The 17460-nt window shown below is 44.2% G+C and overlaps 1 protein-coding gene across 4 annotated transcripts in view; it reads left to right on the forward strand.

Annotated features, from left to right (window-relative positions):
- Positions 1-17460, forward strand: part of LOC110494487 (receptor-type tyrosine-protein phosphatase gamma) — a 316560-nt gene that overhangs the window by 194589 nt on the left and 104511 nt on the right. For all 4 annotated transcript variants that reach the window (XR_016488024.1, XM_036950543.2, XM_036950544.2 and 1 more), the window contains exon 3: positions 14492-14674. Coding sequence is in view for 3 of the 4 variants with exons in the window: in XM_036950543.2 (XP_036806438.1) it covers positions 14492-14674 (183 nt within the window). In the remaining variant the exon portion in view is untranslated. The remainder of the gene's footprint in view (positions 1-14491; positions 14675-17460) is intronic.

Raw genomic sequence — 17460 nt, forward strand, 5'->3', positions numbered from 1 at the left:
GACGAGCCTGGACATGTACTGGCTTAAGCAGGGGGACACGTCTGGCACTGCAGGATTTGAGTCCCTGGCGGCGTAGTGTGTTACTGATGGTAGGCTTTGTTACTTTGGTCCCAGCTCTCTGCAGGTCATTCACTAGATCCCCCTGTGTGGTTCTGGGATTTTTGCTCACCATTCTTGTGATCCTTTTGACCCCACGGGGTGAGATCTTGCGTGGAGCCCCAGATCGAGGGAGATTATCAGTGGTCTTGTATGTCTTCCATTTCCTAATAATTGCTCCCACAGTTGATTTCTTCAAACCAAGCTGCTTACCTATTGCAGATTCAGTCTTCCCAGCCTGGTGCAGGTCTACAATTTTGTTGCTGGTGTCCTTTGACAGCTCTTTGGTCTTGGCCATAGTGGAGTTTGGAGTGTGACTGTTTGAGGTTGTGGACAGGTGTCTTTTATACTGATAACAAGTTCAAACAGGTGCCATTAATACAGGTAACTAGTGGAGGACAGAGGAGCCTCTTAAAGAAGAAGTTACAGGTCTGTGAGAGCCAGAAATCTTGCTTGTTTGTAGGTGACCAAATACTTATTTTCCACCATAATTTGCAAATAAATTCATTAAAAATCCTACAATGTGATTTTCTGGATATTTTTTTCTGATTTTGTCTGTCATAGTTGAAGTGTACCTATGACGAAAGTTACAGGCCTCTCTCATCTTTTTAAGTGAGAGAACTTGCACTATTGGTGCTGATTAAATACTTTTTTTGCCCCACTGTACCTGCTGGAGCGCGTGCTATGGCGACCTGTGAGCTGAGATAAGGCTGGGCTTTACCTAGCAACGACTTATAGATGACCTGGAGCCAGTGGGTTTGGCGACGAGTATGAAGCGAGGGCCAGCAAACGAGAGTGTACAGGTCGCAATAGTGGGTAGTATATGGAGCTTTGGTGACAAAACGGATGGCACTGTGATAGACTACATCCAGTTTGCTGAGTAGAGTGTTGGAGGCTATTTTGTAAATGACATCGCTGAAGTCGAGGATCGGTAGGATGGTCAGTTTTACGAGGGTATGTTTGGCAGCATGAGTGAAGGATGCTTTGTTGCGAAATTGGAAGCCGATTCTAGATTTAATTGTGGATTAGATATGCTTAATGTGAGTCTGGAAGGAGAGTTTACAGTCTAACCAGACACCTAGGTATTTGTAGTTGTCCACATATTCTAAGTCAGAACCGGCCAGAGTAGTGATGCTGGAAGGGCGGGCAGGTGCAGGTAGCAATCTATTGAAGAGCATGCATTTAGTTTTACTTGCATTTAAGAGCAGTTGGAGGCAATGGAAGGAGAGTTGTATGGCATTGAAGCTCATCTGGAGGTTAGGTAACATAGTTCCCAAAGAAGGGCCAGAAGTATACAGAATGGTGTCGTCTGCGTAGAGGTGGATCAGAGAATCACCAGCAGCAAGAGCGACATCATTGATGTATACAGAGAAGAGAGTCTGCCCGAGAATTGAACTCTGTGCCCCCCCCATAGAGACTGCCAGAGGTCCAGACAACAGGCCCTCCGATTTGACACACTGAACTCTATCAGAGAAGTAGTTGGTGAACCAGGCGAGGCAGTCATTTGAGAATCCAAGGCTGTTAAGTCTGCCGATAAGAATGTGGTGATTGACAGAGTCGAAAGCCTTGGCCAGGTCGATGAATATGGCTGCACAGTAATGTCTCTTATCGTTGGCCAGAGCGGCGGCACTAAAAGCTCTTTCACTGGGGGCCTCCCGGGTGCCGCAGTGATCTAGGGCACTGCATCGCAGTGCTAGCTGTGCCACCATAGACTCTGGGTTCGGGCTCTGTCGCAGCCAGCCGCGACCGCGAGGTCCGTGGGGCGACGCACAGTTGGCCTAGTGTCGTCCGGATTAGGGAGGGTTTTTCCGGTAGGGATATTCTTGTCTCATCGCACACTAGCGACTCCTGTGGCGGGCCGGGCGCAGTGTACACTAACCAGGTCGCCAGGTGCACGGTGTTTCCTCCGACACATTGGTGCGGCTAGCTTCTTATTTGAATGTGCGCTGTGTTAAGAAGCAGTGCGGCTTGGTTGGGTTGGGTTGTGTTTCGGAGTACGCATGGCTTTCGACCTTCGTCTCTCCCGAGCCCGTGCGGGAGTAGTAGCGATGAGACAAGAGAATAACTACTAAACAATTGGATACCACGCAATTGGGGAGAAAGGGGGTGAAAATGTAAAAAGGTATATATATATATATATAAAAAGAAGCTCTTTCACTGCATCAGAACATTCCACTCAGAGAGCCAGGGTCTAATGGATGTTGGCACAATAAATCTAGACATGCTGTGGCTGCCATATCTAACGGATCCTCTCCTGCCCCTCTCAGTACCCACACCACACTTGTACGTCACGCTGCTCGTTCACGCTGCTCATTGATTGGCTCCTGCTCCTGCCACCTGTCTCTCCCTAACTTGTTGACTAGTGTTTTGGCTCACGGCCCCACAATTTACTGCTTGTTTCTACAGCACCAACTTGCGAGTTGGTCATCTCCCGCTCATGTAGTTTATTTGCAGCCTTCGATCCATACAGTGAGCAAGTCCTCCGCTTTCTCTGTTTGCCATACTGGTGTGTGTTGCTTGTGAGTTTGTCATTTCACTGGTTCTGCTTGTTTCGGGAAGCGGGGTGCACGCTGTATTTGGAAATTCCTGTCAAAAAGAAAGACACGGAAACCTAGCGGGATGTATTTGCGAACCCACTGTAGCTCATAGAAAACGTTTTTGGAAACTCCTGTCAAGGAGAAAGATACGGAAGCCCAGCTAGCCTAGCTAGCCTGTAGTTTCAAATGAAGGTCACTAATGCAGCAGCTGTGTTTAGTTTGCTCTATTCTGGGACAATGTGGACCGTCCAGACTTTCAATGTAGCAACTGTTTGCCTGCAGAGGACTACAGGGGTGAGTCAGGTACTCTTGGTGAACAAGTAGCTAACAAGCTACTGGAGAATCCATGTCCGCCTACTTTCTCCTTCTCTTCTACTCTTCTAGCTGGACGCCGCTCTGACCTGGTGGCCTGGTCGCCACCGTGTCGCCTCCACAGCTGACAGGCCGGTGCTCTACAGGGATCTCTCCCCGAAGGGGTCTATCCCTTCCCTGGGGAATGGATGACTTAGTGGATGTTCATATTCTTGACTCTACCAACCACCCAAAGAGGCGCATTACTCACAGTAGAGTTGAAAGAAGCAGCCTTTGGCAATAGGGGCCTCCTTGGCAATGGGACTCCGGTGCCTTCAATCATAGGGGGCTTCCACTTCTAGATCGGATCTGGAGGTACCCGCGCCCTCATCCTCTGTTCTGTCTATCTCTCCGGTAGCTTCTACCTTGGGTTCAGACCTTCAGAGATCCCCACTCATCGGACCGTGAGGGTGTCTGAGAGTCTGGCCCCTTCATCAGCCTCTATGGATTCTACGGCTGGAAAGGGTCCATTAGGCCCCATCTCCCATCAGTCCTTAAGGGGTCTTCTAAACCACTTGAGGCAAAAGAATGGCCCGATTTCAACAGCTGTCTTCATAGACGGCTCTATGGTGAGAAACATCTCTGTGCTCTACTGGAGCACAAGTACAGGACATTACAAGGCTGCTTCCTACCGTTCTATGACACCTGCCGGGGGCTGACACTGTCGTTGTCCATATGGGGTCAAACAACATTAGGAGGGCTAGCTTGGAACTGCTGAAAATTGATTTTAAACAAGTGATTTTAGCTCTGGACGATTCCAAAAAGCGGGCAATTATTTCAGGCCTGGTACCATTTCTGGGCCATGGCTGTGAAAGATTCAGCAGGCTACTGGCATTACACACTTGGCTAAAATACTACTGTAGCTCTGTTGGCATAACTTTCATAGATAACTTTGACACCTTTTGGAAACAGAAGATGCTCTATAGGAATGAATAATCTTAGCTCCTCGATCGTGTCCGCGCATTTCAAGGCTGCGTTGAGACAATTACTTATCAGTAACCTAAGCCCTGCTCAGATAATCCCTACCATTGTGTCGCTGGGTTGTCGTAGTGCTGCTGCAAATGTACATTGTCCCAGGGGCATTGGCAGTCATAATGTAAGTAATCTATGTTCCTCTAACTTGTGTTCCTCTAACTCCCCTTAATCCCTTTGTCAATCCTACAACTATTGTATGACGTAAACATGCGAAAATGAACATGAGTTATACTGTTAGCATTGAGGAGGTTTCCCCTAGTAGAAAGTCCATTGTGTGCAGCTCACCCTGCACTATCAGCTCAAACATAAATATCACTGTCATGTCTACCTCTGATAAGCCTCCCAGTAAAGCAATAAAAACAATCAAGAAACAAGGTTCATAAAAGCTCCAACTTGCCCAGTCAAGAAAAAGCTTCAAACAGCACAGGAATGAAACGCTGCAGAAATCTGTTCAAAAGCAGTATCCAAATCCATCTGATGTAGTGATCATAATATAGTAGCCATATCTATAAAAACCAAAGTCAATACATTTTGCAGTAATTCCTATGTTGAACATGTAAAGAATATTTGCTGGTCTGTGGTGTGTAATGAGGAGCAACCAGACGCTGCACATTTATTAAATTACTTATTCCAGTTACTAATAAGCATACACCCATTAAGAAAATGACTTAAAAAATGTTTAAATCTCTGTGGATTGATGAGGAATGTAAAACATGGATCAGAGGGATGAGGCAAAAGGGAAAGGGAAATGGGGATACCTAGTCAGTTGTACAACTGAATGCATTCAATAGAAATGTGTCTTCCACATTTAACCCAACCCCTCTGAATCAGAGAGGTGCGGGGGGCTGCCTTAATCGACATCCATGTTATCGCCGTCCGGGGAGCAGTAGGTTATCTGCCTTGCTCAGGTGCAGAACAACAGATCCAACAGGTCCCAGACGTGCTCAATGGGATTGAGATCCGGGCTCTTCGCTGGCCATGGCAGAACACTGACATTCCTGTCTTGCAGGAAATCACGCACAGAACGAGCAGTATGGCTGGTGGCATTGCCATCCTGGAGTGTCATGTCAGGATGAGCCTGCAGGAAGGGTACCACATGAGGAGGATGTCTTCCCTGTAACAGATTGCCTTCAATGACAGCAAGCTCAGTCCGATGATGCTGAGACACACCGCCCCAGAACATGACGGACCCTCCACCTCCAAATCGATCCCGCTCCAGAGTGCAGGCCTCGGTGTAATGCTCATTCCTTTGACTATAAACACGAATCCGACCATCACCCCTGATGAGACACAACCGAGACTCGTAAGTGAAGAGCACTTTTTGCCAGTCCTGTCTGGTCCATCGATGGTGGGTTTGTGCCCATAGGTGACGTTGTTGCTGGTGATGTCTGGTGAAGACCTGCCTTACAACAGGCCTATAAGCCCTCAGTCCAGCCTCTCTCAGCCTATTGCGGACAGTCTGAGCACTGATGGAGGGATTGTGCAATCCTGGTGTAACTCGGGCAGTTGTTGTTGCCATCCTGTAACTGTCCCACAGGTGTGATGTTCAGATGTACCGATCCTGTGCAGGTGTTGTTACACGTGGTCTGCCACTGCGAGGACGATCAGCTGTCCGTCCTGTCTCCTTGTAGTGCTGTCTTAGGCGTCGCACAGTACGGACATTGCAATTTATTGCCCTGGCCACATCTGCAGTTCTTATGCCTCCTTGCAGCATGCCTAAGACACGGTCACGCAGATGAGCAGGGACCCTGGGCATCTTTCTTTTGGTGTTTTTCAGAGTCAGTAGAAAGGCCTCTTTAGTGTCCTAAGTTTTAATAACTGTGACCTTAATTGCCTACCGTCTGTAAGTTGTTAGTGTCTTAACGACCATTCCACAGGTGCATGTTCATTAATTGTTTATTGTTAATTGAACAAGCATGGGAAACAGTGTTTAAACGCTTGGACAATGAAGATCTGTGAAGATTTTTGGATTTTTACGAATTATCTTTGAAAGACAGGCTCCTGAAAAAGGATGTTTCTTTTTTTGCTGAGTTTAGTTATAATCTTTTTAGAAACATCTATGCAAAATATTTCCCCTTCTTTATTACTTTACCAAACATATCATGACAATAGTGATAGTCAAAAATCTGTTAAATTTGTGAACATCTAAATCAAGATCTGGTCCATTTAAACAGCTTGCATCCGTCCGTCTTAAAAACAGGTGGAGAAGGGCTATATAAATGGATTGATATTGTTGTTCTGAGCATATGCAATCTGTCTGTCTCCGATGTAAAACATTTTTTTTTACTTCCACAAAAAAAAATCTTTACTTATTTTAGGTTCAAGGAAGTGTGTAGATCACTTTCTTTATCATGGAGCTACACAAGTTTTGTATTCAGATCTTCCTACTCAAGACAAATTCAAGGATTGCTTTGAGAGCAGGTGCAGGCTGGTGTGTTTATGGACATATTCAATCAATCCCTATCTCCGTCTGCTGTCCCCACATGCTTCAAGATGGCCACCATTGTTCCTGTTCCCAAGGAAGCTAAAGTAACTGAACTAAATGACTATCACCCCGTTGCACACACTTCTGTCATCATGAAGTGCTTTGAGAGTCTAGTCAAGGATCATATCACCTCCACCCTCCCTACCTGATACCCTAGACCCACTCCAATTTGCTTACCACCCCAATAGGCCCACTGACGATGCAATAGCCATCACACTGCACACTGTCCTAGCCCATCTGGACAAGAGGAATACTTATGTAAGAATGCTGGTAATTGACTACAGCTCAGCATTTAACACCATACTACCCTCCAAATTCATCATTAAGCTCGAGACTCTGGGTCTCGACCCCGCCCTGTGCAACTGGGTCCTGGACTTTCTGACGGCCCACCTCCAGGTTGTGAAGGTAGGAAACAACATCTCCAACCCGCTGATCCTCAACACTGGGGCCCCACAAGGGTGTGTTCTCAGCCCTCTCCTGTACTCCCTGTTCACCCATGACTGCGTGGCCATGCACGCTTCCAACTCAATCATCAAGTTTGCAGACGACACTACAGTGGTAGGCTTGATTACCAACAACGACAAGGCAGCCTACAGGGAGGAGGTGAGGGCCCTCAGAGTGTGGTGTCAGGAAAACAACCTCTCACTCAACGTCAGCAAAACAAAGGAGATGATTGTGGACTTCAGGAAACAGAGGGAGAAACCCCCCATCTACATCGACTGGACAGTAATGAAAGGTGGAAAGTTTTAAGTTCCTCGGCGTACACATCACGGACAAACTGAAATGATCCACCCACACAGACAGCGTGGTGAAGAAGGCACAACAACACCTCTTCAACCTCAGGAGGCTGAAGAAATTTGACTTGTCACGTAAAACACTTACAAACTTTTACAGATACACAATCGAGAGCATCCTGTCGGGCTGTATCACCCCCTGGTACGGCAAGTGCACCGCCCTCAACCGCAAGGCTCTCCTGAGGTTGGTGCGGTCTGCACAATGCATCACCGGGGGCAAACTACCTGCCATCCAGGACACCTACAACACCCAATGTCACAGGAAGGCCAAAAAGATCATTAAGGACAACAACCACCCGAGCCACTGCCTGTTCGCCCCGCTATCATCCAGAAGGCGAGGTCAGTAGAGGTGCGTCAAAGCTGGGACCGAGAGACTGAAATTCAAATTCATCTCAAGGCCACCAGACTGTTAAACAGTCACTAACAAAGAGAGGCTGCTGCCAACATACAGACTCAAATCTCTGGCCACTTTAATAAATGGACTTAATAAAGGTATCACTAGTCACTTTTAAATAACGCCACTTTAATAATGTTTACATATCCTACATTACTCATCTCATATGTATATACTGCATTCTATACCATCTACTGCATCTTGCCTATGCCACACAGCCATCCCTCATCCATATATTTACAGTGCCTTGCGAAAGTATTCGGCCCCCTTGAACTTTGCGACCTTTTGCCACATTTCAGGTTTCAAACATAAAGATATAAAACTGTTTTTTTTTGTGAAGAATCAACAACAAGTGGGACACAATCATGAAGTGGAACGACATTTATTGGATATTTCAAACTTTTTTAACAAATCAAAAACTGAAAAATTGGGCGTGCAAAATTATTCAGCCCCCTTAAGTTAATACTTTGTAGCGCCACCTTTTGCTGCGATTACAGCTGTAAGTCGCTTGGGGTATGTCTCTATCAGTTTTGCACATCGAGAGACTGAATTTTTTTCCCATTCCTCCTTGCAAAACAGCTCGAGCTCAGTGAGGTTGGATGGAGAGCATTTGTGAACAGCAGTTTTCAGTTCTTTCCACAGATTCTCGATTGGATTCAGGTCTGGACTTTGACTTGGCCATTCTAACACCTGGATATGTTTATTTTTTAACCATTCCATTGTAGATTTTGCTTTATGTTTTATATCATTGTCTTGTTGGAAGACAAATCTCCGTCCCAGTCTCAAGTCTTTTGCAGACTCCATCAGGTTTTCTTCCAGAATGGTCCTGTATTTGGCTCCATCCATCTTCCCATCAATTTTAACCATCTTCCCTGTCCCTGCTGAAGAAAAGCAGGCCCAAACCATGATGCTGCCACCACCATGTTTGACAGTGGGGATGGTGTGTTCAGCTGTGTTGCTTTTACGCCAAACACAACGTTTTGCATTGTTGCCAAAAAGTTCAATTTTGGTTTCATCTGACCAGAGCACCTTCTTCCACATGTTTGGTGTGTCTCCCAGGTGGCTTGTGGCAAACTTTAAACAACACTTTTTATGGATATCTTTAAGAAATGGCTTTCTTCTTGCCACTCTTCCATAAAGGCCAGATTTGTGCAATATACAAATGATTGTTGTCCTATGGACAGAGTCTCCCACCTCAGCTGTAGATATCTGCAGTTCATCCAGAGTGATCATGGGCCTCTTGGCTGCATCTCTGATCAGTCTTCTCCTTGTATGAGCTGAAAGTTTAGAGGGACGGCCAGGTCTTGGTAGATTTGCAGTGGTCTGATACTCCTTCCATTTCAATATTATCGCTTGCACAGTGCTCCTTGGGATGTTTAAAGCTTGGGAAATCTTTTTGTATCCAAATCCGGCTTTAAACTTCTTCACAACAGTATCTCGGACCTGCCTGGTGTGTTCCTTGTTCTTCATGATGCTCTCTGCGCTTTTAACGGACCTCTGAGACTATCACAGTGCAGGTGCATTTATACGGAGACTTGATTACACACAGGTGGATTGTATTTATCATCATTAGTCATTTAGGTCAACATTGGATCATTCAGAGATCCTCACTGAACTTCTGGAGAGAGTTTGCTGCACTGAAAGTAAAGGGGCTGAATAATTTTGCACGCCCAATTTTTCAGTTTTTGATTTGTTAAAAAAGTTTGAAATATCCAATAAATGTCGTTCCACTTCATGATTGTGTCCCACTTGTTGTTGATTCTTCACAAAAAAATACAGTTTTATATCTTTATGTTTGAAGCCTGAAATGTGGAAAAAGGTCGCAAAGTTCAAGGGGGCCGAATACTTTCGCAAGGCACTGTATATGTACATATACACATTTATCCCTTTACATTTGTGTGTTTAAGGTAGTTGTTGTGAATTTGTTAGATTACTTGTTAGATATTACTGCATTGTCGGAACTAGAAGCCCAAGAGTTATCGAAACACTCGCATTAACATCTGCTAACCATGTGTATGTGACCAATACAATTTGTTTTGATTTCACAACGCTATCAACAAGGCAGGTCCTACAGGCGCTAGTTTTGTCTCACCTGCACTACTGTCCAGTCATGTGGTCAGGTGCCACAAAGAGGGACTTTACAGTTGGCCCAGAACAGGGCAGCCCAGCTGGCCCTTATTGTACACGGAGAGCTAACATTAATAATATGCATGTCAATCTCTCCTGGCTCAAAGTAGAGAAGAGATTAACTTTGTCACTACTTGTATTTGTGAGAGGTGTATTTGTGACATGTTAAATGCACCGAGCTGTCTGTTTAAACTTCTAGCACACAACTTGTGCACCCATGCATACCCCACAAGACATGCCACCAGAGGTCTCGTCACAGTCCCCAAGTCCAGAACAGACTATGGGAGGCTCACAGTACTACATAGAGCCATAACTACATGGAACTCCATTCCACATCAAGTAAATCATGCAAGCACTAAAATTTGATTTAAAAAATCCCCAGATCAAAATACATCTTATGGAACAGCTGGGACTGTGAAGAGACACACATTCATACACACACACATACTCTCTCTCTCTCTCTCTCTCTCTCTCTCTGTCCCTGTTTCTCTCACACACACTCATTTTTTGTGTGTGTCTCTCTCTCTTCTATTAACTTCTCACTCTCAAATGTCAAATTTCTCTACCACATCCCCATTCCAGGTCAAATTAACCTTGTGTATTTGTTTACAGTGGTGGCCATTGTAATAGGTGTCGCTGGAGAGGGTACAGTAGGCTGTGTATTTTCCTCCAGGTGAAGAGAATTTGAGAGCGGCTTCTGTCGCGCTGACTGCACTGGGAGATTACATATAATACCTTGGGTGACTCTATTGGGCCTCTCCTGGCAAGGCGGAGATCACTGAAATACCAGCAGACCTCTCACAGCATTGATTTCTGCAATTTCCCACTAATCTTGATGGAATCACGGCCTTAGGAGAGGACCATAGAGCATCCTGAAATAGAAGAGTGGTGCCATGCTTTGTTCTGTTCCTTGGAGAATGGCATATTTTTCCAAAGGCAAATTCCCCCTAAGGTGTGTTTGCTTTTGGGTAACAATGCTGTCTTTGGGCAAACGTTTTATAATTGTGCTCTTTAAGCAGCCTCGCACAATCATGGTTTTGTTTATGCAGCAAATTGGAATATGGCATTTTTTCAATATGAAATGAGCAAGGTCGCAAACGCTGAGGCTGTTGAAGAAATCTCTCGTAATTGACTGAAAAGCCTCTAGTTCCTGGAGGGTGAAAGCAACATAAAGGTGTATTTACAGTTTTCATAATTCACAGAAATAAAATGTGCATGCTCTCAAGAGAATCACAGACAATTGGCCATGAAAAATGCATAAAACATCAGAAATATCAAATCCTCTCCCTGTTGACCAGAATGTATGATTATTGTCTGTGATTCTCTCTTCTGATATCTCTTCCATGTTCTTTGTTGTCAGGGAGATAAGTATGTATTATCCCTCCACTCTGTGAATGTGAGATACATACACTGTGTGTACAAAACATTAAGGACACATGCTCTTTCTATGACTGACCAGGTGAATCCAGGTGGAAGCTATGATCCCTTATTGATGTCGTTGTTAAATCCACTTCAATCAGTGTAGATGAAGTGGAGACAGTTGAGACATGGATTGTGTATGTGTCATTCAGAGGGTGACTGGGCAAGACAAAAGATTGAAGTGCCTATGAACGGGGTATGGCAGTAGGTTTGTGTCAAGAATTGCAAAGCTGCTGGGTTTTTCTTGCTCAACAGTTTCCCGTGTGTATCAAGAATGGTCCACCACACAACGGACATCCAGCCAACTTGACACAACTGTGGGAAGCATTTTAGTCAACATGCGCCAGCATCCCTGTGGAACACCTTGTAGAGTCCACGCCCCAACGATTTGAGGCTGTTCTGAGGTCCAACTCAATATTAGAAATGTGTTCCTAATGTTTGGTATACTCACAAGCCTAGTACATTTGAGGTAATTCACAATCCATTCCTTATCTATAACATAAAAGAGAAGACTTAAAGCTTTGATCCGTGATAGGCTAAACCGTGTCACTGGATGCAACCAGGTGTTTTTGTTATTGTTTTTGTTTTGAGGAAATGAGCATCCAGCATCATGCATAAAGAAAGTATTATTACACACTCTCCTGTTTTATTACACGTGCAATGATTTCCGAGTGAAAACATCTGTGTTCGTTGTTTGAAATAACATCTTGGTTGTTATATTGCAAACGGAGGTGGCAGTTTCATCGCTATGATTTCCAGCTTTAAAGGGATTGTTCACCCAAATTACAAAATTGCATATTGGTTTCCTTACCCTGTAAGCTTGTTGATAGTTCCTGTAATTGAAAACCGTTTTGTTTGGTTAAAAAGGCCATTGTTTAATTATTTCTAAGTGTCGATCTCTGGTAGGCAGAGAGGCACTGTATTTCACATAGATGTGCCCAATCTAAAAAGGGTACAAAATTATTCAACTCAATTTCTCTTTCTAGTATCATCTCGACAATGTGCCCTGTGTGTCTGTGGGAAACGTGGGAAAGGGCCATAGCAAAGTGCTCTGTACTCGCTCTGGGCAGAGTTGAACTGCAAGTTGAACTCAGTGAGATACCTCGAAAGGTATAGTTGTTTAGGGATTTTACAGCTAGCTAGCTACATCACATGCTGATGTTAACTTTGTTATTATTGTGTGTAGCTATTTTTGCTTACTAGCTACCTATCTAGCCAGCCCAGAGAAACAACATTGCATTGTGGGTTTTGTAGTCGACTTGAGCTGCAACATATTTCCACAGCCATTTTCAAGTTGCTGCCAACTTTGTTATAATGGCAAAAATAATGTTTTCATATTACTGTTATAAACCACTGTTCAACACTGTTAATCATAGGAATGTGTGCATTGGGGTTGATTATCCCTTTGAGTAACAGTTTCAGATATGCCTATAAAGATTCAATATGTTGAGATAGGACATGGAAGATTCAACATGTTGAGATAGGCAGCATCTGTATTGCCTTATGCATGGGCCAGATGTATTTCTGTTTGTTTAGTGTAAAGGTTGTTTACGTCCGCTTGTCTCTCCTCTCAGTGCAGCAGCTCTCTGCACACATTGGCTGCATTAAAACAATGACTAATGGCTTCACACCAGCTCTCCCATTAATTATAAGTCCGCTGCTGCCTGGATCCATACCCTGCGCTCTCATATATGAAACCCAGATCTCTACAATCAATATACTCCAAGGCTAGGATAGGGGGCAGGAGAAGAGGATGCTTCCTAATTCAATGAAATAGAAATGACCAAATGCTCCGGACACGAGTGGGGCATGAGTAATCATAGACAAATTAATTTTAGAACCCCGGTAGATCAGCGTAGCTTTCAATTACGGGTGCACTTTAGCCGAAGTGTGCATGCTGCGGACATAGGGGGTAGTAGGAGTGGGCAGAGAGAATAGGAGTGGGCAGAGTGAATAGGAGTGGGCAGAGTGAATAGGAGTGGGCAGAGTGAAAAGGAGTGGGCAGAGTGAATAGGAGTGGGCAGAGTGAATAGGAGTGGGCCCTGCCACTTCATTCCATCCTTAAGACAGAGGGCAGCCAAAGCCTTCACTGTAGAAAGAGGACAGGAGAACATAATGCAGGGAAAGTCAATAGATCTCGAGGTTAGGACACAATGAAGCATATCTATCGGAGATTAGGATCATGATCAGATGCTGTATGTCCCTTTCATATCAAATGCTTACAGCGTGTTGAGCAGTTGTAATCATTGTACAAGGTTAAATGATTGATTTCTCAGTTCCTTGTATAATAAATGAAACTTGACATGGCTTGTCGTCTGAGTTTGTGTTAAGAGATAGCCACACTCTCTGTTCCTATGTTCCATCATGAGACAGATACTGTAGCACTATTTAGCTAATGCTTCCAATTGTAATCTAATTCCTAAAGTACTTCTGAATTTAAAATCAATTAGGTGGAATGTTTATGGGTGTGTGGTGCTGTCGTATTCACTGAATCAGTTGAATTATATTGTAAATGTTGTTGGGATATGTATGCCTTTGTTGAATGTGTTTTTCTAGTGTGTTATCCACAACCAAATGAATTCCCCTTCACTGGACGCTAAGGAATCACTTGACTTCACTTGGCTGGTCTGGTGTTTTATGGTTGGGTGGTTATTGAAGACTGTGACCCCACACTGAGGACACCATTCCTGCTCTGCTTAGAAGTGTATAGGGAGAGGAGAGGGACTATCTATATTCTCCATCCTCCACTGTTTCCATGGCATTGAACTTGTCCGATCTCTCTCTCTTTCTCTCTCTCTCTTACCCTCTCCGTCATTCTCTCTGTTTGCTTTATTTGAGGGAGGTGGCCGGAAATTGGTGACATTTCCACCCTGCTCCTTTCCCTGTCTTGACTCTCTGTGCTACATGGAGGTGTCTGGTCTCACACCGGGACTTGCCATTCATCTAAGAGTGTGGGGTTTAATCTCTGAATACACTGCCTTTACCTCCTCTTGGGTTAGGAGGTGTAGCTTTGTTCACATTCTGATAAAAATACTACATATGTGCCTGCATTATGGGAAGGAAAGTTTAACTGCAGGTCAACATCAGAAGGAATCTACTGGTGGTTCCTTTTTGGAAAATGAGTGCCATTAAGACTGCATTATTCCACCAAAAACATGAAATTATCAGTTTTCTGCATAACGTGTATGAACATATTTTCAGTGTGCTACACTTTCTCTGCTGATTAGCGGACCAAATGGTTAGCTCTGGTTGGATGGCAAAACCACATTGTATCGTATGGAATATATATATCGTATTCTTTCTTCTCATCCAGGTACGTACGGGCCAGAGGAGGGCTGGTCATCAGCCTACCCAGAATGCAGAGAGAGGAACCAATCCCCAATCAACATCGCAGATCAGGACAGCAAGGTGTCCATGGAGTATCAGGAGCTAGCTTTGGACGGATTTGAGACAGAGTCCTCCAACAAGACTTCAATGAAGAACACTGGCAAAACAGGTGAGATTCACAGTCCCCCAATGTCTGTTTACCCTCTCCTTCTATTGGTTATGTATTTACAGTATAGATACGTCTGAACATATTATGACGTACCTTCAGTGCTTTCAGAAAGTTTTCAGACCCCTTGACTTTTTGTTACGTTACAGCCTTATTCTAAAACATATTAGATAGTTTTTTCCTCTCATCATTCTACACACAATACCCCATAATGACAAAGCATAAACAGGGTTTTAGAATATTTTTGAAATTTATAAAAAGTAAAAAATTGAAATATCACATTTACATAATTATTCAGACAATTTACCCAGTACTTTGTTGAAGTAAATTTGGCAGCGATTACAGCCTCGAGTCTTGGGTATGACGGTACATTCTTGGCACACCTGTATTTGGGGAGTTTCTCCCATTATTTTCTGCAGATCCTCTGTCAGGTTGGATGGGGAGCATTGCTGCACAGCTATTTTCAGGTCTCTCCAGAGATGTTTGATCAGGTCTGGCTGGGCCACTCAAGGACATTCGGAGACTTGTCCCGAAGCCTGCGTTGTCTTGGCTGTGTGCTTAGGGTCGTTTTCCTGTTGGAAGGTGGACCTTCACCCCAGGATGAGGTCCTGAGCACTCTGGAGCAGGTTTTCGTCAAGGATCTCTCTGTACTTTGCTCAGTTCATCTTTCCCTCGATCCTGACTAGTCTCCTAGTCCCTGTCTCTGAAAAACATCCCCACAGCATGATGCTGCCACCACCATGTTTCACCATAGGGATGGTGCCAGGTTTCCTCCATACGTGGCGCTTGGCATTCAGGCCGAAGACAGAGAATCTTGTTTCTCATGGTCAGAGAGTCCTTTAGGTCCCTTTTGGCAAACTCCAGGCGGGCTGTCATGCGCCTTTTACTGAGGAGTGGCTGCCGTCTGGCTACCATAAAGGCCTGATTGGTAGAGTGCTGTTGTCCTTCTGGAAGATTCTCCAATTTCCACAAAGGGACTCTGGAGCTCCGTCAGAGTGACTATCGGGTTCTTGGTCACCTCTTGGTGGTTCCAAACTTCTTTCAGGTATTTCTGTTTTTTATTTTTAATAAATTTGAAAACATTTCTAAAAACCTGTTTTCGCTTTGTCATTATGGGTTATTTTGTGTAGATTGATGAGGAAAAAAATATGTAATACATTTTAAAATAAGGCTGTAACTTAACAAAATGTGTATAAAGGGAAGGGGTCTGAATACTTTCCGAATGCACTGTATTTTTAGTATAACATTAGAGTACATGAAAATCACACTATGTACATACAGATCTTAGGATCTTGTTTTGATCACTCTTATTTTGCTGAGAAAGTTCCTGCACCGCAGGAAATACAGATGAGCTTTGTGATTTACATAAATTAACTGAAAACCCACTCTAACACACAGTTATACTAACAGTGTTTTACTTTTCATGTAGCCTACTTTTGGCCAGCTAATAGCCTAACCACTGACCAAGCAACACTATGGACTTAACGTAGAAATCCTGACAATATACTGTAGGTCAAATGAAGATCTTACATCAGTACGTTCAAGTAGTTTAAATGCGACATGCACAGCAGTCCAATACAATATTTGTGGTAGGAGCGGATTTTCACATAAGTGATGCCTCCATATTAGTGAATCTGTCATTGGTACAGATGAAAACCTGAAAAAAACTCAATTCAGCATTTATAGCATTTCATGGATTTTCCCTGTCTAAGACAGGTATTTTTCACAATTTCTATCTGTCACAAAGATGGATGTCCTCTCTTTCTGCCAACAAATGGAGTTAAAATGCTTGTGGGAGCAGGGGCCACAGGTGGCTGGCATCTGTATTGACAGCAGTCACAACAAGGCCAGCTGTCTTATTAAGGCTCTCTGCAGACCTGGGGAAAATAATGTGACTAGTGTGATTTCTATATTGTCAGATATTTTATCATATTAATCTCTCTGAACATAATGTGGCATGTATGAACTGGTGTTGTCCCTGGTCCATCTCTCCCAAGTGGAGACCCTAAATGGACACCTGAATGTGCTTTAAAAAAAACATACATCTTGTATACCTTGTAATCCCTCTATCAGTGAGTGATGTATTGTGTTCTATCAAATAATGAAGATCTTATAGAGGGAATAGCCCATAAAGCTTTGCCATATTTCTATCAAGGCTAACGCTGATGGAATTTCAAGCTCCCTCTAGTAGGGAGTATGTGAGTCAATAGCCCACATTCCTCACTAGTGGTGGGGTGAGTAAATGGCTTGTTGTTGAGATTGGAGGCCATGTCTTTTTGAGGCTGAAGGAGAGTCAGGTTCATCTGGTGGGGGACTGTACGTCTTCTCCCCTGCGAATGGGCTGCCTGGATATCTGCTTCCCCCCTGAGAAGTGTATTAGTGTCCCTGTCCTGGCATCACTCAGTGAGAGAGAGAGAAAGAGAGAAAGAGAGAGAGAGAGAGAGAGAGAGAGAGAGAGAGAGAGAGAGAGAGAGAGAGAGAGAGAGAGAGAGAGAGAGAGAGAGAGAGAGAGAGAGAGAGAGAGACTCCTCAGCTCACTCGGCATGAGAAATGTCTGCCCCTGATCGCATGGTGTTTCTCAGAACCTCTGATGTCCGTAGCCATCTCTTCCCAACGCCATGGTTTGTTAAAGGACGAGGGCTACTTCTGAGCTGTCTTCTCTACAGGCATGATCGGGGAAAACCAGTGTAGCACAGGTATTATAGTGGGTTAGCGTAGCAGTGCCACTGCCCACCAAATCAAATGAAGTTCTAACACAAACAACAGTAGCAGAACAAAATAGAGCACAG

This window comes from Oncorhynchus mykiss, chromosome 17 (assembly GCF_057628025.1).
Source record: "Oncorhynchus mykiss isolate SJ-2025 chromosome 17, ASM5762802v1, whole genome shotgun sequence".
NCBI lineage: Eukaryota > Metazoa > Chordata > Actinopteri > Salmoniformes > Salmonidae > Oncorhynchus > Oncorhynchus mykiss.